Source organism: Mauremys reevesii, linkage group 4, assembly GCF_016161935.1.
Source record: "Mauremys reevesii isolate NIE-2019 linkage group 4, ASM1616193v1, whole genome shotgun sequence".
Lineage (NCBI taxonomy): Eukaryota > Metazoa > Chordata > Testudines > Geoemydidae > Mauremys > Mauremys reevesii.
In genome coordinates this window covers 48,779,636-48,800,600 of record NC_052626.1, presented here as the reverse complement: position 1 = coordinate 48,800,600, position 20,965 = coordinate 48,779,636, and the positions used below count along the sequence as shown (strand labels likewise).

Here is a 20,965-nt window from a genome sequence, read left to right as displayed (position 1 = left end):
TATTGTTTTCCATCCACCTATTACGTGGTTTATTTTTATTCCTTCCTACCTCTCTCTTCATGCCTCTCTTCCACTTCCATTCCAGTTTTCCCTCTTGCAAGAATTTCTTCATGCAAAGATCTTAGCTCTGTTTTTGTAATTTGTTTAAACTTTTCCTTGACCTGCCAACCTTGCAACAAATCTATCTCCTTCTTGTTACCAAAAAGACTGGAGCTGCTTTAGAGAATTGAACTTGGGTTTGTGGCCCTTTTTAATTTTTTTTAATAATGTATAAAGAAGGCCTAAAGAGGTTTTTATTTAAAAAATTTTTAATGCTTGTTTTTAACTTGGAACTATCAGGAAGGTCAAGTAATCTTCTGGTTTTGTTGAGGGCCTTGTATCTTAGTTGAAGGTGTTGCATTGTTGACTCTTTCATAAAAACATCCTTTCTTTCCAAGTACTAGAGTTAAATAAAGGTTGACACAAACAAACAAAAATATAAAAACTGTAAACCATCTACTAAAAGTCCTTCTCAATTGTTCAGTATTCAGTCTCTTGTCAAATTACACAAGTTCTTAAATTGCTTCCACACTAGAGTTCTGCCTGCTGCCAAACTGCTTGCCTGCTTCAAGAGTATAAAGATGTATGCTGGAAAAAAGCTGTGTGCTTTTGACTGAATGCAATGAGGACCTTGCTCCTGGCTGAGTTGAAAGAAAAAGGAGGCGCGAAATGAAATCAGTGACAGTGGCCTGAACCTGAACTGAAAAGAAGAAAGGAGAGGTGAGGGCAGAGTGGGGGCAGTGGCCGAGCGCGGGCGTCCGAAAAGGCGTTGGTGGTGAGGGTGGAAAGGCAGCAGGCGTCGGCGCAGGGGCGGGCCACTCGAGCGCAGTGAGTAGCGGCGAGGGGGCGACTGAGCTCAGTGTCGGCGGCTGAGAGTGAGCGGCCCGAAGCAAAGATGGCGTCGGAGGCAGCTGGTCCCAGCAGGCGCGCAGGGCGTGCCAGGGGCACAGCGAAAAGGGTGAGCGGCACATATGGAAGTCGATGCGGCGGTGGAAGGGAGACGCATAAGGGAGGCCTCTAGCAGCGCGGCGGTCTTGCGGAGGGAGAATCGCGTTCCAAGAGGGGGAAGCCTTTGCTTGAGTGTTTGGGAGAGACTGATGCTAGGCACCGGGGCTGAGTACAATTTGGGGTAAGGCGAAGGAGAGGCTTGCCTTCTCGGGAAGTGGAGAGTGGTGGGATGCGATAAGGGCAGGAGAAACTCTCACGGCCGAGGCAGGGCTGGCGGCTTCTGGAGGCTTTCTGCCCTGGCGCAGGATGAATGGCGGGAGTTTGCGGCGTTTGAGGAGAGTTTTTGATGGGCGGTTTGGCTGCCCTGCCCTTGGAGAACTTCCCCCCTACTTTGGATGCGCCTGCCCCTGCTCCGGGCTTGGCCCCCTACCTATTGTGGTGTGGCTTGCCCCCCTGATCCTGCCCCCCCCCCCAATGTGCCTGGGGCCTGGCCACGCCTGTGCCAGCTCCCGGTCCCAATGCACCTATGCCCCCTCCCTGGGGTGATACGGTGGATGCGGGAGGGGCAAAGCCTGCGGCCATGCGAATGCCATCATGTGCCCCTGGCAAAGTCAATTTACTCAGTCTGATGCCTTCTATAAGGCTTCTATAAGAGAATGGCGGCCAGGTGATCATCCAGCCAGATAGAGCCTTCTGCAGGGAGACTGGGTTACTCAGGACACTCACCACTCGCATCTTCTTGACAGATTCGCGCGCCTCGCCCCGCCCTTGGACCCTTCCAATCGCTTCGACCCACCGCCCGGATCCTCGGGATGCATGGCACCGCCCTGGCAGCCACCCTCCTCCAGCTAACACCTGAGCCCTTTCCGGTGATTGCGCCTCAGCAGACCCTCAACACCTAATCGGCCGGTCACCTGGACCCCCCTACCTGGTCCAGTGAATGTTGAGACCCTAATCATGGGCGGTGGGCCGGTGTTAATTTCTATCGATGAACAGGTATTTGCTGGAAGATCAATGTGGTTTGCTCATGCATTGAATCCGTAACGTCATCTTACACCTTGACTACAACTGTGCTGCTAATGTGTTGGGCTAAGACTGTTGCTGGTTGCTGATAAGGCTTTGGATTTACAGAAAGCTGACCTTTGGATTTACGGATGATCCTCGTGTTTTGTCGGCGGCTTGTTTTGATGTTCGATGCTTTGATGCTGATCTCAATCTCGCGCTGCTATGATTTTGAACAGCATGGCCCGGATCTTGCTTTGTGGCTGCGGTTGCCTTTGGCCTGCCTCCCTGCTGCCCCCAGCAAACCAAGGGGCTCCAAGGCAATCCACCTAACACAAGGCAGATGGGCCAGTTGGCCCCTCCCTATGCTAAAATGGCGCCAGGAGAGGCAACCAGAAAGTCCCTTCATCTTGCAGCGCAGATTTCAAAACTATTTTGGACTGATCAGCACTTGTTGCCAATGCCCAGATGCCGCTTGATGGAAATGATTGAGGATGACAAGACTGCGACCTGATGGAAATTTGCCGGTAGGGTGGGGCAACGCGATGTAAGAGGGAGGAAGCTGCACTGCATGCTTGGGGCAAGGCCTAGGCCTGCGCCAGGGCGGACAGCTGGGCGCCCAGGCGACAGCTGGCCGGCTGGTACCTGACCCGGCAGAAAACGGCGGGGGTGCGGCGGGCGAGCCGGGCATTTGCGGCGGGACTATGCAAAATAAAATGAGCAGCGGGCTGGGCCTTGCATGCCGATAACCTGAAGTGCGCGCGTGCCATGATATGTTAGCGCGTTGGATTGCCCGCGCGATGGCGGACAAAGCGCCGCCGATGGGGCCCCGCCGCTGCGCGCAAGCAGGTGCGGAGGCGCCCGATTGCACGGCCGCGCCCAACCCACGGGCACCCTGCGCCCAACGAGCGGTTCTGGGTGTGGCCGCAGTGACGGCAACACAGTGGCAGTGCACAGGTGGACTTCCTGTTCTTCCTTGGGTTCATTCCAGGAGTTCCATTTGGAGTGCCTTTGATTTTTGATTTGAGTTCAACATGATTGGCGTTCGGTCATTTTTGTGTGGTTTATTTTGATTGGACAGTATCATTGAATATTTGGGGGCCCTTTGTCTGCCTGCCATACCCCCTTTGTACTGGATAACTGCTACTAAAGTCTTACCGCTTTTGTCCCCTTAGATGTGTGCCTGCGAGCCCTTACCTTTCGAGGATGTGCCCGGTCGAGAGGGTTTGGATCGACTGGCCGCCCTTTTGGATGCATGGCGATCCCATCACCCACCCTGCCCCCCACCAACTGAGGATCACTGGGCCGGCAGATCACTCAGGAAGCTTCTTTGGGGGGGGGCTCAGGTGGCAGGAGGGAGTAATTGAGGCACCTGGGGCGTAGACTGTAGAAGATACTGTGTTTACCTTGCTGGTGGCGCCGGTGGGAGGCAGGAATCACCCCCCCCCATGATGCAGCGCCCACTGGCCCATCTAAAGGATGGCCAAGATGCCCATCTCTAAAATGTAATCAATGCCTGTCTCAGAAGCGACATGCCCAGGAAACGCTGTGCCTGTGTGTCAGGAAGAGAGAGGAAGAAGAGAGAGAGAATGTGTGAACAAGAGAATTTAGCTGTGCAGCTTTATTTTACTAGCAAGCAAATTTTTAATTTAGCATTTGTACCTGTTGCTCAAAAGCAAATTGAAGGACAAATCATTGCAGAAATTGTAACATCTGCGGAAAAATCAGCTGAAAAAAGAAGCCAAGCAGAGCCTGAAAAACTAAAAGACTTAGTAGTCCAAGCTAAAAAACTATAACTCATCAAGTGATTTGCTGCTGCTGGTAGTAAACTGGGAAACAAAAGAAACAGTGTCAGTATTAGAGATGACTGCTAGTGAATGGTATGACTGAGAGATGACTGAGATGTACACACCCTGGAGAGCTGAAAACAACATGTACACTGTTGTGCCTGTGCCCTGTTCTGCTGCTTTGGAGTCCCCCCTTGATGTTTTTGATTTTTTTTTATGATTGATGATTTAGTTGCTTGAGATAATTTGTCTTATGATGATCGTGATGAACTGATGTCTGATAATGTCCCCGGAGAAGAAAAACACTCACATCATTGGTATAGAGAAAAAACAGAAATTCCTCCTGAAATTTGAAATTGAAAGAAATTCCTGACTAAAAAAGAAGCTGAGAATTGCAAAAAAATGCACAGAAATGCAAACAAAAGGCTTGGAGAGTTGGTTGGATTTGATTTATTTTTTGGCATTTTGGGGTTTATTTTTTTTTTTTTTTTTTTTTTTTTTTTTTTTTTTTGATTGTAAATGATAATGAATTGGATTGTAAATACATTTACCCCCATAATTGTTGTTGTTTTTTTGTTTTTGTTGTTTTTTTTAAAGTTTGTTGGTTGAAGGTTTGTTGAGTTTTCTCAAAGAGGGTTTTAGGCATAAATTTAGGTAATTTGGGATAAATTTAGTTTGGGAATGTGAAAAAATTTTTGATTTAATGTGCCAAAATACCTTTATGTAAAGTGCTTTGGATCAAGGAGCGGGGATAGAAGAAGAGAATAGAGAAAGAGAGGCCGGGGCGGCAGCGAGGAAAGAGGGCAAAAGCCAGGCAAACCTTGGATAACCTTGATAGTTGGGGCTGATAGAAACCTTGAAGGTATGTTTGATAGGTATAATTTACTACTGTAAAAAATAACTCTTGCTGGAGGCTGGAATTGAAGCAGGAATTTTTGCTAAATTTAAATAAAGAAAGGTAATTGCAATTTTTTGGTTATAAATAATTTGTTTGTTTTGATTAGTTGTTTTGTTATATATTGATGTTGTTGCTTGTATATGTATTAGGCTGTAGGTATATAAGTGGTGATTTTTTTTTGGTTTTTAGGTAGAAGTTATAGTAGTAAACCATTACGCTGTGAATAGCTTTTTGAATCTAAGTAAAGTTTAGGATGCAATGTATAACTGTAAAATATTTAATTGATGATGTTTTTTTTTTTTTTTTTTTGATGGTATTGGTGGTTTATTTTGTATATTGTATATTGATTGCTTGCCCCAGTGTAGAGTTTTTTTTTGTTTTGTTTATTAAGAAAATTTTAAGTTAATTGCATTTTTATTTATATATTTTTATTTATTAAAATTTATTTATTGTGTTTGTTTTTGTGTGTTTGTTGTTTGTTTTTTGTTTGTTGTTTGTTTGTTTCTTTTTTTTATGTTGTTTTATTTTGTGTTTTTCTTTTTTCCTCCCTCCCCCAGTGTCAGTTTGATCGCCTGACATCTGAGAACATTGAATAATGAGTTTGATTAAGTTGGTGGTGTATAGAGAGAAGGGGGAAGAATGAAGAATTTTATTTATTGTTTATTGTTTTTTTTTGTTTTTTGTTTGTTTGTGTTGTGTTTATGTTAAGTATATAGGTTTATATTATAGTTTTTTTTTTAGTTTTTTTTTGTTTTAGATTGTAGTGTTATGATGTGTGATGTTGTGAATGTTTTTTATTTTATTTTTTTTTTTTTTTTTTTTTTTTATTGTTTTTTGAAGGATGTAGAGAACTGAACTTTAGAGTATGTGAGCTAAGTGTGTGTTTACTTCAAAGTCGGAGGTTAGTTTTTTTTTCTGCTGGTAGGCAGTAAATAGGATGATAGATAAAAACAGGTGTTAGGATGAATTACCCTATGGTTACACACAGCTGCATGTGTGTTTTTTGTTAACCATTATAAACAACTGCTTGCTTGCCTGCTTCAAGAGTAAGATATGCTGGAGGAGAGAAATAAATGACTTTTGCTGCCAATCAAACTGACTGAAGAGCTTTGTTCATATACGCCTGTGATGCAACACTAGAGTTGGGCGGACAACAGTTTTCCCATCCTATGAAAATTTTTCACTGGTTCAAAAATGTTCCTCTTCTGCATTAGGGCGAACTTGAGACTTTTTGAAGTAAGAGAGTGAGACAGACAGGCCTACCCAACGGAGAACAGCAAATAGCCTGGCTATTAGGATGATTCAGATCACCAATTTGAACATAGGTCTCCACATCCTAGATGAAAGCCCTAGCCATCAGGTTGATGTTTTAATGTCTCTCTTTCTCTCTGGTTTTGGCCATAAATTCCAAACTGGACCTGAGAAACCTTTCTTGAGTAAATTTTGTCAAAACTGGAATGTTCCTGCAAAAGTTTGTTTTGATGAATCTGCTTTTATTGTCTTCCCCCCCACCCCCATTGTTGAAAATTTCCCAAGCAGCACTGCTATAGATGCTTCCAGGGTAGATAAGATTTGAAATTTAAAGTAACAATCAAGCAAAAACCTGTTTTTGTTCCTGTAACAGAAAATGTGAACTTTATTTTAAAAAAAAAAAATCATGCAAGCAAAAAATGGCACAAGCCTTTTTTTAAGGGCAGGTCATTGGTCACTAAATTAAAAGGGTTGGTGGAGAGCATGGTAAGGAAATCTGTATGAATTTTTTTTTAAAGTACAACCTGTTATGCCTTTTAAAAAATCAAATTGGTATTAAATTCTCTAATAGAAATTGCAAAGATTTTTCTCAAGTTTTCTTTTGGTAGAGTACATTTTGAAAAACTTTTTTTTATTTTGCACTGTCTCTTAGAAATTAAAGGCTTGCCTTCGTTGCATTATTAATTTTGAGCTATGACTCGAGTTTTGCCCCTAATCACATTCCATTCACCCACAAATCCCTAGTTTGAGCTAAGTGGTGCTTTAAGATCAAACTAGTTAGCCCTTTAGGGAGTGTGGGGGTGTTGAAGCTCAAGTGCTGCTAATGCTGGAGCTGATCATGCAATGGAGATGCAGCATCTTGAGTTACAACAACTCATCAGATGCTAATCCAGTCACTATGTGCTGCTGAAACAATCACTCTATAGCTCCTGTGTTGGTTTGCAGTGTGGTCACTCTGCTCTCACTGGAGCTAGGTGGTTAACTCAAGTGTACTGACTTGAGCTAAGGGCTTGTCTACACTGGCACTTTACAGTGCTGCAACTTTCTCGCTCAGGGGTGTGAAAAAACAACCCCCTGAGCGCTGCAAGTTTCAGCGCTGTAAAGTGCCAGTGTAGACAGTGCACCAGCGCTGGTAGCCTCGTGAAAGTGTTTTTTTTTTTTTTTTTTTAACAGCATTGGGAGAGCTGTCTACCCGCCCTATGCCGCGACTACATAGCCATAGTTAAAGCGTGGTGTAGTGTGGTGGTCACCCGCTCCTGCCCAGAAGGGCTTGAAATCAGCCCTTAAGGAGGGCTGCAGGGATAAAAGCAGCCCTGGAGAAGGCTGCAGCTCTGAAAGCTGGGCTGATTGGGAAGCAGCCACAGCTGTAGATGGCTTAATAGGGGCTCAGCTGGCCCTTATAAGAGGGCAGTGGGCCCAAAGCCCACACAGTCTCTCTCTGCCTTCAGAGAGAGAGGGGCCTGGCTGCAGGGAAGCTCAGGGTGCCAGAGTGAGGCAGGGCTGGGGAAAGGCCAGAGGGGCTGGGGAGCTCCAGGCTGGCAACTCCCCAGGCTGCAGGGCCTTGTCCAAGGCCCCACAGAGGCACTGGGTTGCAGAGAGAGGCAGCAAGTCCAGACCCAACCTTGCCTATGATGAGTGGCTTACACTGCAGTCTGCCCCAGGGCGCGGGGGCTAGTTGGTGACTGACAATAGCCTACGACTAAGGCGAGGTGGGGATTCCCTGGAGAGGGGAGACCCTGAGACTGAGGGGTGTATGGCCAGGGGGCAGCACCCAGACAACGAGGCACTGGGTCCAGGAGGGACACGGGGGCCAAGTGAAAGTGGAACATCAGCCTGCAGAAGGCGCTCAAACGGCTGGAGAAGAGCTAACTCCCAGGATGACAGCAAGAGGTTGCACAGCGGTGAGTCTCACCTCGCTACACGCGGCCGTGGCCAGTGCTTTAACGTTGCCAGTAAAGACATGCCCAAACTGTTGCAGTGAAGACAAGCCTTAAGAACTAAGGTGGCAATTGTAATCACATGTTCAATATTTATATTAGATGTCTCTTCCCTTCTTGTGGAGGTTCATAATATTGTAAAATATTTGGGAAATAAAATTATGCTGTGATTAACTTTTTTTTCCTTTCCTTCCTTACAGTAAACATAGCCCTTGCATTAGCAGCACATGATTCGGTAGGTGAACAATTAGTTATCAAACTTAAAATAAACCTAGTTTGTTGTGAGTGATGTAAATAAAAAGTTACTAGTTATGGCCACTAGTTAAATGAAATCAAAGTATTTACTCTGAGTAAATTCCTTTATTTCTCATAGCATTTTACATTTTATGTTGATTTGGTAATTTTGTTGACACAGTGAATGAGTCAGTAGACCTGATCCTTCACCTGAGTTGGCTAGCACTGTCCTCTGCCCCTATCAGTGTCTCGTGAGTTTGCTGGATTCTGCAAGGGCACATAGGTCCATACTAGTGGCTATTGGCACAGGCTTGAGTTTACTTTTTCATGATACCGATTTGGAAAAAAAAGTTGTGTAGGTGATAGATAATGGTAACAGAGGTTTACTCTTCTGTGGGAGAAATTAATATACAAAAATACTTGAAATGAAAGGCTGAAGAAAAAGGAACTAAATATCTCCCTGAAGCCTTAAAGTCAGTTTTTTGTAAAGGCTAACACAAGATTATTACTGTAACTTGTGATATCACAAAGCTAAAATTGTAATTTCAGGTCAGAAATGGGCAGCTGGAACCAGCGTACTGTTAAGAATAAGAGGGCTTTACTATACTCACCAGCCACTGTAAATTGGGAAAAACAATGAGGAGTCCTTGTGACACCTTAGAGACTAACACATTTATTTGGGCATCAGCTTAAGTGGGCTTTAACTCACGAAAGCTTATGCCCAAATAAATGTGTTAGTCTCTAAGGACTCCTCGTTGTTTTTGCTGACAGACTAACACGGTTACCGCTCTGAAACCTATAAATTTGGAGTAGTTCTATTGAAGTAAGTCAACTCAGAAGTAGGCCAGGTTCTTTGTCTTATGCAAGTATCCGTTATATCTAAGAGCAAAGGAAGATCTATAAAATACGGTTTGTATGGATAAGGCATTAGCTTCTGTATAGAGCAAATACATATAGCACTAGATTCAGAAAGAAACTTAGGCATGATGATGCCTAAATTTTAAGTACCTACAAAATCACTGGGATTCATCAAGCCTGAGTTAGGCGGCTAGGGCTCCTTATACAATGAATGGGGAGATGTAGACACCTCCAAATAGCATGCACAAAAGCCAGCATGCTAGGTGACAACCTGCCTAAGCTAGCCAATGGGAAGTGCCAATGTGAAGGTTGTGTTCTAAACCCTACCCCTTAGCAGTTTGGAGCCCAAGTCCAGGTTGAAGGGAAGCGCTTCCCTCTGTTTGGGATTCTCAGCTGCAAACTCTTTTTGGGGTTAGATGCATATGCTGCTTTTACAAGAAGCTGGGGGAGAAGAACAACCTTCCTCATAACTTTTAGCCCAGTGGTTAGAGTTCTCACCTGGGATATGGGAGATGCTCAAGTTCCTCTTCCATCGGAGATGGGATTTGAACAGGGAGTTGCAGTTTTTGAAGGGAATGCGCTGGGATAATCTGATGTAAGGCTCTGCTGGTTGCTTCTGTTGAAGTTGTTCCACTGTTGATAAGTAATTTTAAAAAGTCATTGGAGCAAGGAGCTGGATTCTGGATCTCCCATCTCCCTGGTGAGTGCTCTAAATAAAAAGCTAGAGTGATCCTCATGCCTGCTCTCTTTCTCTCTCTGGCCCAATGAGTTTTTCATTATTTTATGCACAGTGGAACAGTTTCAACAGGAGAGATTGAGAGAGCACTACATCAGAATATCCCATAGCCCAGTGTTTAGGACATTCACCTCAGAGGTGGGAGATGCCTGTTCAAATCTCTTCTTCTCTCAGGAGAATGGGGGACTTGAACTGGAGGGTCTCGCTCATTCTAGGTGAGTACTCTAACCACTGGATTAAAACTTAAGAAGGAATTGGTCCTCTTCCCCTGCCATATAGTGAAAGTGGGATTTTTTTTGTTTTTGATTTTTGTAAGGTTCTGCTGTTACTGGGGTTTTGGTGTGGTAATGGCAGCTGACCTGCCTGGCAATGGGTGAATGTTGTACTTTTCTAACACATGTTTATACCTTTTTTTTTATTTAATCAAGAAAGTTTGTTTCTGTCACTGCTTCACATCATTCAAAATAATAAGGTGAACACATGAGCAGGGACAATTAGGAATTAGTATGCACAGACTTTCCCTCAATATGGTTATCTATATTAGTTCAAACTTCAATCACTTTTTTACATCAATCTATACAGACTTAGATTAAATCTCAGGTAAAACATCCTAACTGTAAGAACAGTAGGACAAGGGAACAGACTGCCTAGGGAGGTTGTGGAAGTTTCTTCACTGAAGTTTTTCAAAAGGAGGCTGGATAGCCATTTGTCTTGGGTGGTTAGACAACAAATCCTGCATTTTGGCAGGGGGTTAGACTAGATGACCCTTGTGGACCCTTCTAACTCTATGGTTCTATACTGTGGTCATGTCATTCATAAGTACATTGCATTGGCAAAATTCCACACCTCTTCCCCAAACACTCTAACTGCCCCCGTACCTTGCCCTCCCAGCACATTCATAAAGGTACTATTCCCTCTCTTCCATTGGGCCATACAAGTCCACAATGTGGGAACACAAAGCATCTCTGACCTCTGTTGCCTGGATGCATCCAGCTCCAGATGTGGTAGGTGTACGTTCAGCCAGAAAGTGCTGATTCAGTGGCCCCTCACTGTCATAGGTCTGTTCAGAGGGAAATGACTCGCCTCTGGCTTCACAAAGATTGTGAAGAGCACAGCAAGCCATGGTAATGTGGACAGCGTCGATGACACTGGCATCCAAATGGTTCTGTAAATGTCTCCAATGGGATTCAATCTCCCAACAGCACATTCAATAACCATTCTGTACCTGCTGAGTGTGTAATTAAATCCTCTTTTGCCAGGGCCTCTGAAATCAGGGTATGGATTCATAAGCCTAGTAAAAAGGAGGTATGCAGGGTCCCCCAGAATAACAGTGGGGACAGTAATTCCATTTATGACAATGTCACTTGGTGGGAACGGTGTCTCAGCCTGTCCATGAGTGTAGACTTGTGATCAGCAGAAAACCTGGGCATCCTGACTTTTCCAGTGCAACCCACATTGACATTCATAAATTGCCCTCTGTGGTCCACAAGAACCTACGTAACAATGGAGTAGTACCCTTTGCAGCTTTCTGTCTTGTACCAGCTTTACGGTTTTGTTCATTTTTAACCTTTTAGTTCTGTGTCTATCCAACACATCCCTCAGTCTTCCTTTCTTTCTAGTTTCTTGCATTCTGGTATGTATCACCAGGAATGATCTCCAGTCTTCTTTCTTGAATTGTTATTTCCCTCAGCCAGGTCACATCTGCAGTCAATATATTTCATTTATCTGCTTTCTGACTTGTTCAGCAGTATTGGCACAACAGTTGTCTCATATATGCTTCATGTTTCTTGAAATGTCTTCAGACTTTCAGATCTTCCAGAATTTTCCAAATGCAGTAGTGGCTAGTCCATGTTTTCTGTGTCATCTTGACAGTTCCCATTCTCTGTGCTGATCTTCAGTCCGAATGTTTTGCCTTTTGCCTACCTTGTGAATTATTCTCTGTAAATCCTTGTAGATGTATACACCTGCTCTCTGGCATCCCATCCTTGTCTCGGGCAGCTTAGCAGTATCTGCCCTTGGTTTTCCTTTTCCCTAGGGGTCTTCATTATATGACCAAGACTGGAGTCATGTAATACACCGATTCTCGGAGCTATGTCATTAGCATGTAGTAACTAAAACAGTCTCTTCCCAATCTCTGTGGGTCACAGTTTCTCTTTTCTGTGGTCTGAGCGCTTGGCTGTTTCAACTCTTGACTTCCTCCTCCCAGCCTCCTCCTGGACAAACTTAAATTCTCTGTCTCCCATGTGGCAAACAGTCCTAAAGCCGGCCCTGCCTGGCACTCTAATTCCTCTTTGGTTCATGGACTCACTTACCTCCCTTCTTTATAGATTGGTACTATTATTGCTTTCCCCTATAAGCTCAGCACATTGTCTTCTTTGTAAATCTTGTTGAAGAGCTTGTGCATTGTTTGTTTCTCACCTGCTTGCAACAGCTCTGTGGTTATGTTGTCATTTTCCAGCACCTTTTTCTTTTTCAGACTTTCTATCGAGATCTTTACTACTATTTTCTAAGAATTCTGGTATCTACTCTCCCTCATTTGTATTGGGAAGCTTCTCTAAGTCCATTTCATCTACTGTGTTCTGCACATTTTACACCTCTTCAAAATATTCTTTTCATTGCTTATTCTTTGCTTGTTCATCCTCAGTTATTTACTTGAGCTTTTCTTTCACTTCTATCTTCAACTTATGTCTAACTCAGTTCTCTTATCTTTCTCTTTATGTATTCTTCACATTGTTTGCTTATCCAGTTGTTTCTGTCTCTCCCCGCTTTCTGTTTTATCTCTCTGGTCAACCTATTGTACTAATCTCTCAGACTAGTGTCTTTCTTTCACTCTACTTCAGCTTCCGACACTTATCACTCAACTTCAGCATTTCATCTGTTATCCACCCTACTTTCTTTGTTTTGGCCCACTACATGTTCAGCTGCTCTTGTAATCCCATTTTTTACACTGTTCCATGTCTCTTCAACATTAATTTTTTCTTTCATCATGATGTTTTTCTGCATGGCTTTTTTTGTATTTTTAGATTGTCTGGCTTTTTCAATTTGTCCATGTCATAAATCTTAGTTCTTGGCACTTTTTAGGCGGTTCTCAGTCTCGACTTCATTTGATGCCAACACTAATATATGATCTGATACTGGCCACAAATGATCTGCATGACAACACACTTGATTTCTATCTGTGATTCACAAATACAAAGTCTGTCATCTCTTTGTTTGCCCATCAGGTGATATCCAATCCATTTGCTCTGCAGCTTTCTTTGTTGAAATAGCCTGTTTGTTATTACCAGGTTGTTGATTAGGCAGAAATTTAGTGGCTTTTCTTCTCGTTTTCTTCACTGAGTCTAAATCTGTCTATTGCTGGAGCTCAGGAAGTCCAGTCCAGTCCTACTTTTGCATTAAAGCCTCCCATTTCTATTACACTTTTTGCCTTCAGTGTAAGAGGTGATATCATGTGAAATGCCTTAAAAGCTTGGCTTGCCTTCTGCTGTAGCACCAGTGCAACTCCGTCCTAATGTCCACCATCAGTTCATCGTGATAGAATTGTCCTTTGCCTTCCCATCTTGTTTCGCATAGACCAGTGATTTCCCACTCGTATCTTTTCAATTAGTAGATGATTGCAAGTGCTCCAGCATGGTGTAATGTTCTTGTATTCCATGTTCCTATACATGTCTTATCCTTCAAGTTCATCACGTAATTCCCTTTTCTGTGTGTTGTTGTGTGTGTGTGTGCTGATCACATACTTTTCACCCCTACCTTGGTTTCTGAGTAATGAACAAGTTGGCTCTTGTTTGGGCAATGAGCAAGCTGGCATGCTTTTGTTTCTCCTTCCATTCTTCATTTGGTTTCTATCATCCACTATTTGCCAAGTATTCAACCATGACTTCTTGGCTTTCTGGTTGATCCAGTGTATCGTAATTTGTTTGCCACACTGCTGTAAGCTATCCACTAGCTTGCTATAGCACTTTGTGCCTTGTTATACTTTGTTTTGCTGGCTTCACTGTTGGAGACTTTTGTACACTTGGTGGGCCAGACATGCCCTTTCGCTAGTGTTTGTCACTATTCGTTACCCTCGGTAGATTTAGCATTCAAGCCAAGGCAAGGTCCCAAGGTGTGGGCCTGTGATGCGCACACACAGCCACCCAGACCACTGCCGAGAGTTGTGAGTTGCCAGGACCAGGTGCAAGCAAACCACCCCTGTGGGTGTGGCTTTTTGCTATGCAGAGATACTGCCTTTGAACTCACCCCATATACCCCACCCCTGACTAATTAAACAGAAAATAATTTAATTTTAAACAGGATTTCATTTAGGTATCTAATGAAAACTTCATGTCCAATATAAAAGTTTTTTATTATTATTATTTTTTTTATGCAAGACCAGAGAGGCTAGGAATGTAGTCTTGACTTAGTGCTGGCTCCTCAGACTTGTAGCACCCGTGAGTTACCTATTATATATGGATTAGTTAATTAGTGCTAAGAATTGTGCAAGCTCTTAGGGCTGTGCTGAGATGTATAAATCTATACTTTTAGGGAGGTAACTTAAGTTTTACTCTTGTGTCCTATTTTTAATTGCTTGCTTAGTTTTGACAGACTATTCTTCTAGTTCGTTTGATGTAGCAGCAGTTAGTTCCGCTCCCCCAGGAGCACTCAGAAGAATTTTTGGGTTTTATGCCAGATGATTCGTATTCAGAGTGGAATGACTATTTATGAAAGCTACATGGCCAGAGACAATTTATTATAGTTGAAACAACTTGAATTAATAGATGCCAGCAATAATAGGATTGAGATTGCTTGTTTATGAACAGAGTATTTTAGTGAGCAAACACCAGCTGTGCGTGACTAAGGATGGCACAAATCCAGTTGGGAGACTGTATGTTTATCCTGTCACTATGAGGCAAACTCTCTAGTCAGCCGCCTTTAGAATCTCCTTTTCTTCCCAAGAAGATTTACATTCCGAAGTAAAGAGTGAAACCATTTATTATGGTGTGAGGGGCAGAGGAGCCAGGGGTAAAACAGTATGGAACAAATTAGTGTGTAAGTTTAAGCAAATGGCTTCTGCGTAGTTTGGTTACGTGATGGGCAAGTATCTGATTTTACATATTCTAACCTGCTCCTTGTAAAGGGAGTTTAAGTAGATTTGGCACCAAAATTTGTGGTATTTAAAATTTGTAATTTTTAGGGACTAGACTTTGGTTTCCATAGCAAATCATTTGGTTGCAAAAGAAATATATAAAAGCATTTTTAATATAAGGACTTTCAATATTTTGTTGTGTTGTTAAAGAAGCAGCCAACCAGCAGAAGGAGCTCTTAAACAGCTGTTTTATTATCTCCATTATCGCACAATGAAATGATAAACATAAACACATTGCCTCATAATGCAGGAGAAATGGGGAAAAGTTAATGATTAGCTAAATGGAGAAGGATAGCAAACACAGTTGGATAAAAGTGTATTCAGCTATTAAGACAGTATTGTAAACAATGTAAAATGGAAAAACAAAAAGGGAAGAACTTTTTAAATACAAAATTTATATATTATGTATAAACATTGTGTGATTAGAGCTAATTCTTGTGGGTTTTGTTTTGTTTCAAAGCTTGTGTGTTCTTTGGTTGAGGGAAAAATATAAATGGTTCATAATCCACCTGGGTGTATGGTGTGGTGAGGTTTTTTTTTTTTTTTTAATCCTTGCAGTGAAGTTAGTCTTGCATAGAGCTGGGTGAATAATATATATACAAAATAATACTTTATTAGAAAAAATGTCATTACTTTTGTATATATTTGCTAATATTCATATTGTTTGTCCAGCTCTATAAAATGGGCAAATGATTAGAGAAACAAGGACGTTGGTTAATTTAATTGAAAACTATCCCCAAATGCATTGAATGTGTCAGAGGTAGGCAAATAGTCTTGTGACATCAGTCTCTTACAATGGAAATGAATGTGATATCATCTGTCTCTCTCAGAATCCAGTAACTTTCTACTAGGTTTCTCAGAGATGTTTTGTATTTATTTAAATACAGGTATCTGAAATAACTAGCATATGTGTTTTTTAGGGCTGTGTGTGGGAGTCCTAATATGGATCCTATCCTGCAATCTATTGGTGGGGTCCTGTCCTGCAGTCTCTTGCTGGTTAAACATTCATTAAAATAATCTGATGTGTACTTGTCTCAGGATGCCATTATTGATTTTTCCATGCTTGAGAGTCCTCCTCTTATAGCCAGACCATGAACTTGCTGTACTTCCTAGGGTATGAGACCTGTACCCACATTTTTTACTAACAGAATGGAGATTAAATTCCATTTCCTTTTTCTATGGAAAGCATACGTCAAATTGCCTCACATCCATTAAAAATGGATTAGGTATGGGAAGTTATAAGAGTTTATTTATGAGCATGTAAAATTAGAACTGCAGTGTAAAGCGGTTCAGTCAGTTCAGGATATCTTGAGGTAACACTCCCAATAATCCAAGAAATCCTGAAGTATTTGGATTTTGCATATTAATTAATAATGTACAAAATACTTTGCAAATGTTTCTAATCTATAAAAGTCTATTTTTGGTACTCCATACATGAGAAGCACTTCAGAAAATGGAAGAAGGAAGAGTCTTATGTGAAATTCAAGAGAAACTGTTTTATCATTGTCAAAATCAGCTGTTGGAAGCTTTAGGAAATAACATGAGTTGAGTGGTTGAATATTTATAATGTGAAGAAAAGTTTATGCCCCATTTCTACCCTTCTTCCCCCCCCCCCCCAGTGTCTGCAGCATTGCTAACCACAAGGCTTTGCTCTCTATACATTGATGGTTTGTTTGTTTGTTTGGTTTTTTTGCGTGTAGAGTAAGAAGCTTTTTAATTGCTATTAGTGTTAATAATACTAGTATCCTTCTGTAAATTTAGAAGAAACTGTGTACATTGACTAGGAGATGTTAATTATAGTTGATCAAGAGGTTTTGGTAGTGCTGAGAAGGGTAAGGAAATTGCAGGCCTTGTGTGGGTCAGCTCCTATTGTAGTTCCTGCCGACCCACAAGTGAGAGACCAAGTTAGTTTTCTAATCGATATGTGTTTTTATTAGGGCTGTCGATTTAAGCATAGTTAACACACATGATTAACTCAAAAAAATAATTTGTGATTAATTGCATCATTAAACAATAGAATACCAATTGAAATTTATTAAATATTTGGATGTTTTTTACATTTTCCAATATACTAATTTCAGTTACAACACAGAATACAAAATGTGCACTGCTCACTTTATATTATTTTTATTACAAATATTTGCAGTATAAAAAGATAAACAAAAGAAACCCTATTTTTCAGTTCCTTATACAAGCAGTGTAGTGCAATCTCTTTATCGTGAAAGTGTAACTTACAAATGTAGATTTTTTTTTTTGTTACATAACTACACTTTCAAACAAAACAATGCAAAACTTTAGTGTCTACAAGTCCACTCAGTCCTACTTCTCGTTCAGCCAATCGCCAAGACAAACAAGTTTGTCTATGTTTACTGGAGATAATGCTGCCCACTTCTTGGTTACAATGTCACTTTGCATGGCTCTTTTGTAGCTGGCATTGCGAGGTATTTACTTGCAAGGTATTTACGTGCCAGATATGCTAAACATTCGGATGTCCCTTCATGCTTCAGCCACCATTCCAGAGGATGTGCTTACATGCTGAATGCATTAATTAAATATGTAGCTGAACTTCTGAGGAGAGAATTATGTCTCCGGCTCTATTTTACCTGCATTTTGCCATATATTTCATGTTATTGCAGTCTTGGATGATGACTCAGCACATGTTGTTCATTTTGAGAACACTTTTGCTGCAGATTTCACAAAACACAAAGAAGGTACCAATGTGAGATTTCTAAAGATAGCTGCAGCACTCAATTCAAGGTTTAAGAATCTGAAGTGCTTTCCAAAATCTGAGAGGGATGAGGTCTGGAGCATGCTTTCAGAAGTCTTAAAAGAGCAACACTCTGATGTGGAAACTACAGAACCTGAACCACCAAAAAAGAAAATGCATCTCTCCACACTACTTTGGATTGTTATCGAGCAGAACCTGTCATCAGCATGGACGCATGTCCTGTGGAATCGTGGTTGAAGCATGATGGGACATACGAATCTTTAGTGCATCTGGCATGTAAATATTTTGCGATGCTGGCTACAACAGTGCTATGAGAATATCTGTTCTCACTTTCAGGTGATGTAAATAAGAAGTGGGCAGCAGTATCTCCTGCAAATGTAAACAAACTTGTTTGAGCAGTTGGCTGATCAAGAAATAGAACTAAGTGGACTTGTTGGCTCTACAGTTGTACATTATTTTATTTTTGAATGTAGTTATTTTTTTGTACATAATTCTACATTTGTAAATTCAACTTTCATCATAGAGATTGCACCACGGTACTTGTATTAGGTGAATTGAAAAATACTATTTTTGTTTTTTACAGTGCAAATATTTATAATAAAAAAATACAAAGTGAGCACTGTATACTTTGTATTCTGTTATAATTGAAATCAGTATATTTGAAAACATAGAAAACATCCAAAAATATTTAAATAAATGGTATTCTATTGTTTAACGGTGCAATTAATATCTCTAATTTTTTTAATTGCTTGACAGCCTTAGTTTTTATTATATTTATACCTTTCTAAGAAAATCATTGGTAAAAGTAGTAGTTTTACTTTTGAAATGCATATTGTTTTAAAAAATGTTTGAGTTCCTTAAATTCTCTTATTTTTAAATACAGATTTCATATACCTGCATTACATTCTGGTCAGTATCTGAAATAGACTGGATGAATAGCTCTGATAAAGCAATGTGATAAGGATGATATTCTGGTGAACCCTTAAGTTGTCTTCTCTTGGGCCTGTGGGGATTTAGAGCATTGTGAAAATATTGGAAGAGATACTTCAGTCTGTGCCAATCTTAGAAGACTCCTTGGTAGCTGCAGTAAGGTTCTGCCAGTGTAATTAAAATAGAATAAAGGATTGATATTAGTACACCAGGGATACTTGGCTGCCCAAAATGAAAGGTTGGAGGAAAAAATAAAAGCTCACTTACTGAGGCCAACCTTTTCTGTGCAAGCTGCTGCCTTAGGGAGATGTGAGCCCTCTCAGCATATGGGATTGAATGGCTTGGTGAAGAAAAGCCTACACTACAATGTCTACAGTGATGTTCTGCCAATGTTTTAGCAGAGGGTTCCCAAGAGACCTTTTTCTATAAATGTGTGACAAACTTCACATACCAGAGGCTTTTGAGCTTGCAGAAAAGAGAGGTTAAGCAACTAGAGGATCTGTTGTGGGTTTTTTTTTCTGTTATTACAAAAACACTTCATTTTAACTGTAACCCTGGAAAGAGGCAAAATTGCTTGGCAAACATATTAAATTGGTTTGTTTTTTTTTGAGGAAATGTATTAAGCTAGCACTGTATTTTATATAACAATCAGATTTATAATATGAAATAATGTTTGGAGTATGAAGACCATGAGATATGAAGGTATCCTCCCCAGAACACTTATTTATTTTATATATCTTGGATTTAATGTAATCTGTTGCACTCCATAGGCACAGTATTTGCTGCTCATAAATATTTTTAATCCCAGAAGGAAATCATCTCTGGTGGGGATGGTTTGGCAGTATAGCAAGAGAGCATGAACTCAGTCAGTGGCAGTGAAATTATCTTAAACCTTCGCTTCCCTCAATCTGATGTCAAAATTGTAGCAAGGAGTTCCCAAAACTCATTCAGTTACCTCTCTGGATGTTCATGGGACTTGCTGCAAAAAGCCCATAAAAAGCAGTGGAGGGAAGAATGTCAATCAGTTTTAAAGCAGTAGGTAGGTTCTGCTGGTAATATTTACTTTGATTTCAGAAGTAATCCCTAAAATGATGTTTTGATGGGTTCAATTAGCTGCTGACATAGATAAAAGGACTGAGTCAGGAATCGTTATAATCTTTTAAAATATGCGTTTTTGTCAAAGAACAAAGAAGCGCAAAAACTGTTGTTGGTGCCTCTGAAATCTAGCATAAAAATGGGGCTTTCTGATCTTTTAAATTGCAGCTTTCATGCATTAGGCATGAAACAGTATAATGTGTCAGAGTAACAACAGTATTTTTTTATAGCTTTCACAAGATGTTATAAAAAAAAAAAAGTTAAAAAAACCAAACAACCCACTAAATGAGATCTTAAGCTTTCATCTCTGTGATTACATATACTTCCTGTCTGCCAGTCTTCAGATAAAAAAACACATTCAAACAGAACAAAATGTTATGTAGCCACATACTAGTTTGAGTTTATGGTGACAGCTGATTCTTACTTTTTATTTAAAGATCACAACCACGATTTATAGCAATAAGTTTTCACTTTCATCACTAATACTTCTTGGTGCACTATGTTTATATGCTGCAAAGATGAAACCTTTAAAATTGATTATTGCTGTCTTTCTGAATTCTGTTATAACAATATAAATCTCTAATTCTCTTGACTGATAACCTAGTAATAAAATAATGTAAAATAAACCGACAAACTTACCACTCAGTTGCACACATTTTTATGAACTAAATCCTGCCTATTCAAAAACTTAAAATGTTAAAATATATACTTATAATTCAGAATCATTTAACAAATAGTGAACTAAATATTTATAATTTTGATTAAGTACATTTCTTTCATGATTTTTTTAACACATCTTACTTGGAAAAGTTGATTAATGAAAGCTATTTTGTGCTGTTATAAAATTCACAGTAACCTGAATGACATTATGGATATCATTTCACATTTGTATATGTTCAAAGCTAGAGATACTTCTTTATTAAGTTCTAAGATATTCAGTAGAAACCTCTCTACGCTCGAAGTCACAAATATGATTATTTTCAAGAGCTCAACTGTTTCACCCTACTTCTCATCACAGGTGTGATAGGAGAATGCTATAGAGGTGAGGTCTCCTATTATTAAGACTTCATTCAAAGTAAATACCAAAGTACATTTTTTTGGTGCATGGCCATTAATGGCCTGATTCAAAGTGAACTAAGTCAACTGAAAAGCTCTCATTGACTTCCATAGGCTTTAAAACAGGCCCAAATTTTGTTTGCTTACTGAGATCCTGAGTCTGCAAGGTGTTGAATGCCATCAACTTTCATTGAAGTTGAAGGTGCTCAAGAACTTATAAGACTGGTTCCTTACTTGATAGTTTACAAGATGCTGTAACCTGAAGTGCATCTCGGCTGTCGGTGCTAATAACAACATTTTTTGCTAAAATTAAAATTTATTTAACCATTCTTGAAATG

The 20,965-nt window shown here is 40.6% G+C and overlaps 1 protein-coding gene and 1 long non-coding RNA gene across 7 annotated transcripts in view; one reads left to right on the top strand and one right to left on the bottom strand.

Annotated features, from left to right (window-relative positions):
* The window catches only part of NUBPL (nucleotide binding protein like), a 157,050-nt gene that overhangs the window by 7,099 nt on the left and 128,986 nt on the right, over window positions 1-20,965 (top strand). For 2 of the 6 annotated variants that reach the window (XM_039538838.1, XM_039538839.1), the window contains exon 3: window positions 8,063-8,097. The exons of 2 other annotated variants lie outside the window; for them this stretch is intronic. In XM_039538838.1, coding sequence (XP_039394772.1) covers window positions 8,063-8,097 — 35 coding nt within the window. Of the gene's footprint in view, window positions 1-8,062; window positions 8,098-14,647; window positions 14,722-20,965 lie in introns of those variants that run through there. 2 more of the 6 variants (XM_039538844.1, XM_039538842.1) reach the window with 2 other exon arrangements.
* Window positions 315-20,965, bottom strand: part of LOC120405311 — a 40,617-nt gene continuing 19,966 nt past the window's right edge. The window contains exons 2-3 of the long non-coding RNA XR_005598483.1: window positions 9,453-9,587; window positions 315-439 (exon numbers count right to left, since the gene is read on the bottom strand). This is a non-coding gene — a long non-coding RNA (uncharacterized LOC120405311). The remainder of the gene's footprint in view (window positions 440-9,452; window positions 9,588-20,965) is intronic.